The sequence below is a fragment of the Vigna unguiculata genome, chromosome 7, assembly GCF_037176805.1.
Source record: "Vigna unguiculata cultivar grain cowpea cultivar isolate G323 ecotype 2 chromosome 7, ASM3717680v1, whole genome shotgun sequence".
NCBI lineage: Eukaryota > Viridiplantae > Streptophyta > Magnoliopsida > Fabales > Fabaceae > Vigna > Vigna unguiculata.
In genome coordinates this window covers 44801163-44813333 of record NC_140798.1, presented here as the reverse complement: position 1 = coordinate 44813333, position 12171 = coordinate 44801163, and the positions used below count along the sequence as shown (strand labels likewise).

The 12171-nt window shown below is 30.8% G+C and overlaps 2 protein-coding genes across 2 annotated transcripts; both read right to left on the bottom strand.

The window, feature by feature from the left end:
• Positions 1–1477: 1477 nt before the first annotated feature.
• On the bottom strand, positions 1478–3752 carry LOC114190290 (putative pentatricopeptide repeat-containing protein At3g08820). Its single transcript, XM_028079117.2, has one exon. The coding sequence runs from the start codon at positions 3622–3624 to the stop codon at positions 1726–1728; it is 1899 nt and encodes a 632-aa protein (XP_027934918.1). The 5' UTR covers positions 3625–3752; the 3' UTR covers positions 1478–1725.
• Positions 3753–4098: 346 nt separating this feature from the next.
• Positions 4099–7849, bottom strand: LOC114191966 (MAR-binding filament-like protein). Its single transcript, XM_028081444.1, has 6 exons — positions 7511–7849; positions 6917–7122; positions 6349–6622; positions 6051–6158; positions 4804–5048; positions 4099–4626 (listed from the first exon to the last, which is right to left on the bottom strand). The coding sequence occupies exons 1-6, from the start codon at positions 7688–7690 to the stop codon at positions 4509–4511; spliced, it is 1131 nt and encodes a 376-aa protein (XP_027937245.1). The 5' UTR covers positions 7691–7849; the 3' UTR covers positions 4099–4508.
• Positions 7850–12171: the final 4322 nt, after the last annotated feature.

Sequence of the window (12171 nt, the reverse complement as noted above, 5' to 3'; positions counted from 1 at the left end):
TAGAGCTTTTACTACTATTGAAAACTATACTAAGGAAGCTGTATTGCAAACAAGTAAATCTGTCTATGAACAAGCCTTGTATATACTGCTGTGATTTAAAACCGGAAAACCTATAAAACTTCCTAACAACAGTCATAGCAACTGCCAATGACAGGTCAAAAGTATATACAATCTGTTAGACTAGTTAAAACACAATTACAAGACTAATAGGTAGCAAGTAAAACAAGTTTCTTCAGCTCCGCTCCAGCCTACTTCAAGTCTTGTTCACACTTCAGCAATGACTACCCTTAACTGTACTGGACTGGAACTACAGGGTTTATCACAGCACCGAATTACACAATCTTCTCCTCTCAAGTTCACTGCACCAGCCAGCTAAGAAAATGATCTGCACTAAACTCTAAAAGGTTAGCACCTCTGCAAACTGTGTCGCATTTTCAAAATTAAACTGCAATTACCAAAAACCTTTAAAAATTACGTTCTTACACTCAAGAAAGATAACTGAATCAAGAATGTAATGCAAAAAGAATCAAATCAATTGAATAACTGTAGATAAAGTTACGGACTAAACATGCAGCACAAATCAAAGCTGTCAGAATTTACTTTTACACTTGTAACATAAAATCTATCTAAAAACTCAAAATTAACACATTTTCACTCAAACAAAGATTTTTACAAAGACAAAATCTGAACAAAAAAGAGAAAACTAGAACTAAACAAGGGTCAAAATGAATGCTATTAGCTTTGAAAAATACGACAAAATAGAGACTTAACACACTCTCACCCTTAAGCCTCTGCACTCCTGGACAAACATAAAAGAAAACATAACTAAACTATTCAAAAAGCATTTTACAAAATCCGAACAGAATCACTAATATACTGCCTAGAGGACCAACAAGTAGGAACTTTTAAAAAAATTGCCTAACCACAAATATAACTTTTTCAATCGTTATTTAAAAAAAGAAAATATTGCAAGCACGAAAATAATTCAACTCATATTCGTAAGTGAGTATATAATGATCATATCATACTCTTATCGTGTTTCGTAAGCTTTGTAATGGAAATGACGAAAATAAACCATTTTACAGACTTAACATGGACTAAATTGAAATGTGTAAAAAGTTGAAGAGCCAAACTCAATATATAAAATAAATTAAAAAACTAAAAGTTTAATTTTACCTTCAAAATTTTATAACTAGTAAAAATTATGTTGGCACTTGAAAGTATATGTATTTTATGGATTATTTTAAGAAATATTTTGATAAATTCGACAAATTTCATACTACCTTCTAGTAGAATGTATAAATAATATCACACATTTTTTTAGTTGTAATTTTACAGCTTTATTCACTTACCAACATTGACAAAAAACTGAATTTTTTTATATATATATGAATGCAAGATATATATAATTAATAAATTATTCATAAATGAAAAAAAAAAAAAACTTAGTTACCTTTAAATGGTCGCGTATAAGTGGAATGTGACCATAGAATGAACATCTCATGCAGGAGGATGCTAACTAATTACTTGTTATTCACAACAGAATCTACAACCACCCAGGGGTTTAGTCTGAAAATTGTCGTCACGCTGATAAATGGTCAAAGATCAAAAAAACCAAAATTGAAGTTCAATTCCCACAAAATATTCCTTGCACAGATAACCAAAGGTGCAAGCTTTGACAAGAAGTTACTTGCGCAATTTCCTGTTACTGCAATCACAGCTTATTTAACAACAGCACACAAGCTGGCAATGGCTTGCTACTTTCATATGCTTCACCAATCCACCCAATGTATGATATATGCTCTCAATTTTAGGATGTGACAAATAGCCAACGAGAAACTCATGCACAACTCCATCCACAACAATCCAACTACTTCCTGGTTGCTTCTTGATTCCCTTTTCTTTCATTTCTAGCCGCAGCTCCGAGACATCACTCCATTGATTCTCAGATGCAAGTGCATTTGCCAACATAACATAGCCTGCAGAATTGTCTGGGTCTACTTCAACAAGCCTCCTGGAAACCTCTTGGGCCAACTCCACTCTAGAATGGAGCAAGCAGCCTCCGAGCAAAGCACCCCAGACAAAATTGTTAGGCTTGAAAGGCATGGAACTCACAACCTTCATAGCTTCTTTTATGCATCCTACTCTTGCAAGAAGATCAATATAACAAGCGTAATGCTCCAATGTTAGACTAGGGGAAAGGGACACTTCTCTGAATATCCGGCGTCCACTTGCCAACAGTCCAGAGTGGCTGCATGCACTTAAAGCACCAAGAAACGTTCCAGCATTGGGTTGTAAACCGAATTCTGGCATTCTGTAGAAGAGTCTCAATGCATCCTCTGCTTCACCATATACTGCAAGACCCATGATCATCGCATTGAATAAGACCACATCTTTGCTGACTGTATGCTCAAAAACTTCCTTTGCCTTATCCAAATTGCCACATTTTGAATACATGTCAATTAAAGATGTGGCAAGAATCTTGTTTGAGGCAATGGTGTCTTTATGTCCTAGAGATATTAGGTGATCGTGAACCCAACTTCCAAAACTCAAATCACCAATTTGAGCACATGCTGAAAGCACACTAACCATTGTGATATGGTTAGGTGTAGTGGGTAGTTCTTCTACCATCATACGGAAAAGACTTAAACCCTCCACAGGATAACCGTTTTGAACATATGTACTTATCATAGCATTCCAAGGAACCACGCTTCTTTTTCCTATTGCAGAAATTCGATCAAACCCTTCTCTACTCTTCTCAATCTTCCCCCATTTACCGAACAAATAAACCAGCGCCGTGTTAACTGAATCACAGGAAGTTTCTCTAGTACTCACTCCATCACCAATCAATTCTGAAAGAATGTTAATCCACTTCTCAATTTTTGGCACCTCAAGGCTAGAACAGGCTGATAAAACACTGACCATAGTATCACTTTGGGGAAGCAAGTTCTGACTAATCATCACATGGAAAAGCCGCAAAGCCTCCTCACTCTGTCCAGACCGAGCAAAACCAGAGATCAAGCTAGTCCAACAACTGACTACCCTTTTGTCAGGAATTTCATCAAACACTTTTCGGGCAGATGGCAAGTGGTTGTACCCTTTCGCGTACACAGAAACCAAGCCATTGCAAACAGAAGAGTCAGAGAGGAAACCCATCTTCTGAATGTGGACATGAATCTGTTCTACGTGACGGAGATCTTTAGACCGAAAGCACGCCTTAAGGAGGAAAGAGAAAGTGAAGTCGTTGGGCGAAAGTGGATGCCGTTTCAAATCGTTGAACAGCGAAAAGGCGTGAAAAAAGTTACCCTCTTGGGCGAGGACTCTGATGATGGCATTGAAGGGGAAGATGTTTGGATTTTGGAGATGGTGAAAGACGCGAAGAGCAATGCGTGATGGGTAGTGCCCAATGAGGCGCGTAGCAACGAGGTTGTCTTGGTGTGCACCAAGTTGGAAGATGCGTGTGTGGATTTGGTGAAGGTAAGAATACGGAAGGTTGCCTTGTAGGAGGTCGGCGAGGTTGGTGGGTTCTGCAATGGAACATGAACAGCGAGAGTGAAGAACTGCAACGATGGGTTTGAACTTTTGGGTTGTGGGAACGACCAACTCGTGAGACAGGGTGAACATGATGGTTTGATTCAATTTTCATTTCAAGTACGTTGCAATTGTTACATGTTTGATGTCAACAAATTTTGTGTTAACATATGTTCCTTTTAAGAGTCTTCCTCCATCGTTGCAAGCTTGCAGCAGACAAGAACATATATAGCAGTAGTTTTGGACATTTTTAAGGTGGTTCTGTTCAAAAGATATCAAGATAAAATGTGTACAAAGAGAAATATGAATGATAAATAACAGAATGTGTCTATTAATTCATAAATAAATTAATTTATAAAAACTTTTTCAACTAACCTCTATTTTTTTAATTTATATGTATATTAATTTTAACTTAAATAAAATTCATAATACACATTTTATTTTAAAATCAATACGTAAAAACTTATCAGAGTAAAATTTACAGCTCCACACAGGAACTTGAGACTTTTGACAAAATGTTACCATTGGCATGCGTACCTCTTTAGACGTATTTCCAAACACAGAAAGTAGCATTTTGATCTTGCCAGTGAATTTATTTTTCTCACTAAAACAATTGCAGAAAATTTTAAACATTTGATCTTCGCAATGTCTATATTACCCGGACAAAGACTCAAATATGAGACAAGTAGAAATATAAAATCTAGATCACCTAACAAATAAATTGGTACAGCATAACAGCATTTCCATGTTCTATAACATATCACCCGGCCAAAACAAATGTCAACCCTCTTCGATTCTACTATTGGTCTGATGACACTGGAAGAGACTGAGATTTGGTAAGTGCCAACGTTGTACAGTAAGCATAGATAACTCCTTAGCAGAAGTGATCAGTACTTGAGTCTGTATCATAATCTCCTGGTGTTGAAAGCAAAACTCACATCTATATACAGATCGAACCACTGAATTTCGAACTTCATTCAAGCAATTGGTTGACTTCCAGAGGCATCATTCTCAGCATCACTTGTCAAGGAAAGCAAATCCATCAATTCCATTCTACACTCCAGACCTCTTAGATAGTGTCCCAGCAGCATGCACCTTTAGGAGGAAACAGTAAGAAAATGTTAGTTTCGGTTCATAACTTGTTAAGATTCCAAATATCGAAACCATTCTTTGTCTCCTTTACAGCAGTATTAACCCTGATTAGTCGTTCTTGCGAATAAAAAAAAAGATAGATGTATGAAGGAATGTGATCAAAAGCGGGGAGGAACTAACCAAAACAGCAGACGGGCAAGATAGTCCCGAGTCAATGAAATAACAGGCTGAAAATGAAGAGCAGAGTTCTCAACAACCTCAGCACAATCCTCACTCCTAACATTTGCTGGCCCAACTGTTGTATTTTCTGACATGGTGGAAGGTTTAGAATGCATTTTAGGAGAAAGGGTAGCAAGAAGACCATGGACAACGGAGAGGATGATTTCCTTCAGCTCAGGGGACGAAAATTCTGAAAGCTGAGCTACCTGCTCATTAGCCACACACCCAACTAAATTAATAACATAAATTAAAAAAAAAATGAAAATATAGTTAAATGAACAAGGCATGCACAATTCAACAATGTCATAATTAACAAGGAATAATGTGATCTTCAAATGTTTTGAATGAAAACTTGAATTCATCAAACGTCCAGTGTCGCAATGGAAAATAATGCAGGTATTGAGGACTAAGGCACAAAGCTATGAGAATCTTACAATTCAAGATTAGAATCCTATAATTCAATAAATTCAATTAACTATTGTGGATGAATCTCACGACTCTGTATCTTACTATACAAAAATGAACCTAATCAATTTTGTATCATGGATATGAATTACACGATTCATTTTCTTTTTTTCTCTCATGAAAATGAAAAGTTTTATAAGCTAAAATTGTAAAATGAAAAGGAATTAAAGGAGAATTTTTAAACATACAATATTTCACTATTATTCCACTGCTTTATTTGTCATTCATTCATTCAATGCATGTGTTCTACTGAGCAATTTCTTTGCTTTGTTTCCATTCTTCTAAAAGAAAGGCTCCACAAAATCAAATATACTAATAATTTTGTTCTACCTGTTTCTAGTTTAAAATCATTAAACATCACCTATACGATAGACTTAAAGTAAATTTTCATTATCTATCTCTAAACATTACAATTCGATTAGATCAAACTCCACAGATTATGATTGAAAAGTTAGTTTCACAATTAACAATTTGAATATCAACTTGACAACCTTCAGAACAACAAAAAACCTTCTCACCACTTAGGTTCGGTTAAATGAATAAAAGATTTCCAAATATCATATCATTGACAGCATTTTAAAATAAGCAAGAAAAATAACTTGATTAAATATGAAAATAATTATATTAGAAAAAATCTTGTTCATGATTAAGAGAATGTGCCACAGATGTAACATAGCAAAAGACACTAAAGGGGAATGGGACCAAATGCAAGGAAATTCGGAAATTCCAGAAAAGGGGAAAACCTGTTCAGGTTTAAGAGATCTCAAGTAATCCAATAAATCATTCTTTTCCTCTCCGACAAACTGTTGCATTTGAAGAGCAGCACTTTTCCTCTTTACTTCATGTAGCTCCTTTAAAAGTGTCCCGAAAAATGGAAAAGAAATCCGAATGAGAAAAATAAGTTAAATATATTGCTGACATATTGCAATTAAGGATCTTGAACGCAAATCAACATTATCAAGCACAAAAAAAATCATGAATCCTATGCTTAAACTCTTTCAGTTCAAATATCAAGAAACCATCCCTAATTTTACAATGTACCTTTTTCATGGAAGACAAACGAGATTGCAAATCGAAAATATATTGCTGAGCTTCTGCAGATATTTCACCAAGGTCTTGATTGTCAACATCCTCATGATGCTTTTCAACTTTGGAAGACAAATTCTTATTTCTACCAAAGTCAATTACATTTACACTGTCATGCATTAACCCTTGTAAGTCCATCTTCGTAGTTTCTGCCTTTGGCTTCTCTATATCAAACATATCAACATTTTTCTCAAGGAAAAGCCTATATTCAACGTTGCGTAGTGTATACCTGCAATAAAACATTACTAGGTCATGCATAAAAACTGAACACAATAACATACTTTAGAAATCTCAAATAGTGTGGGACACTTGTTAATGTATATTCATTCAAGCTGTTGGAAAATATCCCCACCCCATTTTTCAAACTGCTAATCCATTTATGTACACAAGTTGTTGGATAAGTGACACTAATTACAGGTTTCAGGAGACTAAAATAATACGAGATTTGAAGACAAACAATAATGCAAAAACATAAAATAATAGCCAAACGGATTCCACATAGAAAATATATAATTGAACATACCCAGTCATCATTGAAGAAATCAGCAACTTGGAGAGGGGTTCCCACAAGGCCTCAATGATAACGTGAAATTGATCAGATGGAAGCAAGCCCAACATTCCAGATATAGTCCTTTTCATGGCATCCGCTGTTGTCGGCGGAACATCTTTCTGGATGTTGCTAACATCCAACGGTTCTATCTCTTGTATCAACTCAGTGAGCACTGATTTCTACAAGTACAACACTCAATGGTCAAATTCGTTATTCTACTTGCCAAACATCCCGAAGCAATTTACACTTTGTACGTCAAATGCTAAACAATACATATAGATATATCGGATGAAATGCCACAAGGTAAAAAGTTTACACTAGATTATTGCAAAGAAAGACTCTTTTTCAACTCTAATTGTTTTTCACAGCACCTGTGAAAAGGGCTTGTGTAGAAAATAGTTCACGCCAGGAAATTAAAAACAAATTATTTAAAAATTGAACTCGGTAATAAAAAACGCACTCCGATAGAGGGGAGAAAGAATAATCAGCCACATCAAGAGAAGCTATGCTAAGAATAGCAAGAAGAGAAATATTTATGGGGGGAATAAAGGAATGGAAAAAGGGTACCTTGGATTTGGAGGTGAAATCGTCGAAAGAGTGGGCAGAGGAAGCAAGAAGGAGAAAGGGAGAACGAGGTTTTGTGCGAGAGAAGGATAGAGAAACAGAGGGGTGAAAGGGTGAAAGAGAAGGGTGGCGACGGAGAAGAGGAAGAGAAGAAAGGGAGAGGATGGAGGAAAGGGTTGCCATGAGGAAGACAACCACCAACACCCACTCTTCCTTCCCTTCTCTCTCTGTGACGTTGTCTTGCAGCCACAATAAACACGAAAAACAGAGTAAATGTATGTGGGTGATAAAAATAAGGTCAGAACAACACACGATAGCGATGGATTCCTCCTCCACCAATTGAAAACCTACGACCACATTTTCCTTCTCTTAGGTTTAATTCTCTTATCTATGATTTTTCTTATCTCTGATAACTCTGTCCTAGTTAATGTGTGAAGGTTTTGTTTGGGTTGATGACAGTAACTGAGGAGTTAAAACTGAGAAAATAAAGTAAAATAAATAAAAATTCAGATTGTGATTGAGATTGTTTGGATGAGATAACAGAAAATGAACTTAAATAAATTTGTTTGCAATTTTAATATTATTTGTAAATTTGTAAATTAATTATTATTATAAGTACGAAGTAAACATAAATAATAATAAAATATTTATGATTTTTGTAATATAAACATTAAAAGAATATTGATGATATATAATCAATCATAATATATGAATATTGTTTAGATATATGATTATGTTAGATAACACTTTTTTTAACTTTCTTTTTTATTTTTTATTAAGTGAAAGATATTTATTTTTTAAAGTTGTGCTATTTTCTTATCTTTTCAAGAATAAATCAATAAGGAAGAGAAAATAATTTTTCATGCACAAACTCACTTTTAATAATTAGATTTAGTTATATATTTTGTCCTCGTAATTTTTTTTGTTTAACTTTTGTTTTTCTTTAATTTAGTTTTCCTACTTTTTATAATCGACTAATTTGTTGATTTTTATTAAGTTAAAATTAATGTTATGTTGGTATATATCACATGTTAATTAGTAAAATTTTTATTTTTTATTTTTTAATTTAAAAAGAAAAAACATAAATTGTCATATTGATTGTTTTTAATTTAGTTTATATATTTAAAATTTTGATTTAATTTAATCTTACTTTTTTTTTCAAAAAATAAAGTAATTTTGTATTTTTTCTAATTTGAAATTAAATTAGTTATTTTTTATATAAGTTGTTATAAACTTAATTACTAATTTGATCTAAAATTAAAGTGGACCAATTTGTTATTTTGATATAAAAAAAAGTATAAAAGGAATTATACTTATAAATATTAAGATGGTAAAAATCGAGTCAATCTCACTCATTTTGGTCTATCTCGCATTTTGGTTTGCAAAGTGTAGGTCAGGTTGGTCTGTCCCACAAATTGAAGATGGATTTCCTTTCCTGACCTGTCCCGCCATGTTGATTGGTCCGTATTTATAATGAGAAAAATAAAAACTTGTTTATTTTTTCATAATAATTTATATTCATTTTCTATCAAAATAATTATAATTAGTCTATCTAATTAAAAATAATAAAAAACAATAACGTAAATTATAGTTAAAATATAATAGTAACATATTACCTAATAAAAAAATATGTACACATTTGTTAATCTAAAAATACATTAAAAATATATTTCATAACAACTAAAATCTTATAATAATTAGAAGAAAAAAAAAAACTTACATAATAAAAATGATGAATTGTGTAGGAATTGAGAAAAGAATATCAGATAAGTTTCGTAATTTTTTTACACCACCACCACTAGTGTCTCGTTAAATCTATTTAACTTTTAAATATCCAATTAAATTATTTTATCCAATCTCGTTTTATTTTAAATCAATTACACTTTTTCTTTATAAAAAAAATCATCTAAGTTTTATTTTAAATAAATTTTAACTAATTACAATTTATTTCTATTAATTTTATACATAAGAGTAAATATATAATTTTACCGAATTCATCCTATCATTCAAACATTAATCTCAAAATCTACCACTTCTCACTTTCCAAATCATTTAAAATAAACAACTCTAATTTATCCTATATTATTTTTCAAATCCATCCGGCTAGAGTCCCTTAAATCATCTACGAAAAATGAACATACGACAATTGGATGCTAGAATTCGGCCCAAGCGGAATTCTATGAATTTTTTTAATCTGTTTTAAATATAAATTTGCATTTAACAAAGTATGGAAAATAAAATGAAAAAATATTTAAATTTTTTTCTTTTAAATATAACAAAATATGAAATTTTTTTATTTTAATTTATGAGATTTTTAAAATAGAAAAGGTATAAAAATTGATTACAGAAATTTTATTTATAGAAAATACAAAATAGATGTCGGAGCTTTTAAAAAAATAAATCAAAGATGTCAAAGTAGATATAATTTAGTCTAAAAAATTAATATTTCCGGAAAATCATTCTATTGTTTTTAGTTAAGTTTTCTATTAAATTATTATTTGGGGGAGAGATGAGAGTCTAACTTTCCCAAATTGATTATATCACTATAAAAATATCATATTACCTTTTATTAAATAATTTAATGTGACAAATAATAAAAATTTATGATCTAAAAATTCACGTTTCTCTTTAACTTCCAGGAAAATTTACATAACTATTGGAGGATTTGAGTTAATAATTGATCAAGAGGAGGACAAGGGTAAGACAATCTATGGCCATTGAGAACAAATGCACAGGACAAAATAAAAAACAAATTTTCTTTAATGACAAAAATAAATAATATAAAGATTGTAATGATTTTCTTCTAAAAAAAATATAAAAATATTACAAGAGATTTTAAAATTCAGTTTTGTTTATCTAGCATAATCTCTCTTTTTCTCTCTCTCTCTCTCTCTCTCTCTCTCTCTCTCTCTATATATATATATATATATCAAGAATAGGGTAGATACAAAAAGACAATTAATTAAGTGTAAAATTTATGTTATATACATAATTAACACGAAATTTAATGGTATATAATATAACTTTTAATACATTGAGAGTATTGATGTTTATTAAGGGATTAATTTTTTTTAATATACATTGTTATTTTCAGTTGCTAACTACATATTTAATCTTTTACAAATATTAATAATATTATATCTAATAACTGTTTTTGAAAATGTGTGTAAATATACTTTATTAAAGAATATGGTTATTTAGAAAAAAAGAAACTAAAAAAATCACAACTATGAAGAAAAGATAAAGATATTTGGTTATCTATCTAAGCACATTAAAATTTAAATTGAAAAATAACAACAGAAAATATACACTAAGATACCCCATCAAAATATACTCTTTGAGATGTATATATATATATAGAGAAAGAGATGATGAAAGTGATTTGAATTGAGTTTGGATTTTGGATGAGAATGGCGCAGAAGGAGGAGGAGGAGGATCATCCTTTTCCCTTCATGCAAGAGCAACAGGAACAGAGTGGTGAAAGAAATTCAGTTTCTTCTTCTTCTTCAAGAAACCTGCAACAGTTGAAACTGGGTTGGGTGAATCGGCATCAGAGTAATGTGCGACACCTTCAATTTTTAATGCCTTATGGTATCCGTTATAATGAAATCAACCATACGCATCAACCTTCGTTTTCTCAGGTATCACTGCACCATTCATCTCTTATTTCAGTATTTCTTACTATTTTTTTATTTTGTTTTGGACTAGAAAAACATCAAAAATTAGTTTATGATGATTTGAAATTGGAGAAAAAAAACAATTTAATTAAGATGTTTTATAGTTAATTTGCATATTGTTATAAAAACTCTTTAGAAACTTTTAGTTAAAAGTGTCATAAATTTTGAATATAATATGTATATATATATATATATATATATATATATATATATATATATATATATATATATATATATATATATATTTAAAAAAAAAACAATTTTTGGATAATTTTTTAAATTTATGAATGAAGTTTAGTGGTGCACTCTTTAAAAAAAGTAATTTGAAATTTTTATTGTTTTTAATATTATTTCTTTATCGTGTTTTTACGACATGATATTAATTTTGATGTTTTGAAACATTAAAAAAAGAAGAAGATTTAATCAGTAAATTTGTTTTTACACTTAATGTTTAATTCATTTTGGTTTTAATATATATATTTTTTTTATTAAGTTTCATTTAAGAAAAAAAAAACTTAACTTGTTATTTTGGTCAAATTAACGTTAGTATCTTTTGAAAGTATTACAAAATTTTGGATTTATTTAAAAATGACATGTGTCAAAATTAGTTCCATATATAACATTTTATAACAATATTAAAATTAATTTGACTTAAAACACTAATTTTTTTTCAAAAATAAAAATATAATTAATAACTAAATTATTAATTAAACCTTAGATGAGATCACAAAATATTTTCAAAAGACATACCATTTTCAAAGAATATTTTATCCAACGGACATTTTCATAGTCTTGGTAGCTTTTGTTTATTTTAAAAAAAAAATCAATATAACATATTTAAAAAAAAAAACTAAATTAAATTAATAATAAAATTTGAAAAAAAAAAGAAGATAAAAGCTCACAAAGAAAAAATATTTACTTGAACTACTACGAATTGAAAAAAATATTTGGTATAATTATTTGATATGATGAGAAATAAACTGAAAA

Excerpts from the sequence above, each read along its gene's own strand:
- LOC114190290 (XM_028079117.2), bottom strand. The coding sequence starts at position 3,624 with ATGTTCACCCTGTCTCACGAGTTGGTCGTTCCCACAACCCAAAAGTTC.
- LOC114191966 (XM_028081444.1), bottom strand. The coding sequence starts at position 7,690 with ATGGCAACCCTTTCCTCCATCCTCTCCCTTTCTTCTCTTCCTCTTCTC. Across the intron at positions 6,623-6,916 it reads ATTTCTTCAATGATGACTGG|GTATACACTACGCAACGTTG; the intron begins GTATGTTCAATT and ends GTTTTATTGCAG. Across the intron at positions 5,049-6,050 it reads GATCTCTTAAACCTGAACAG|GTAGCTCAGCTTTCAGAATT; the intron begins GTTTTCCCCTTT and ends GCTAATGAGCAG.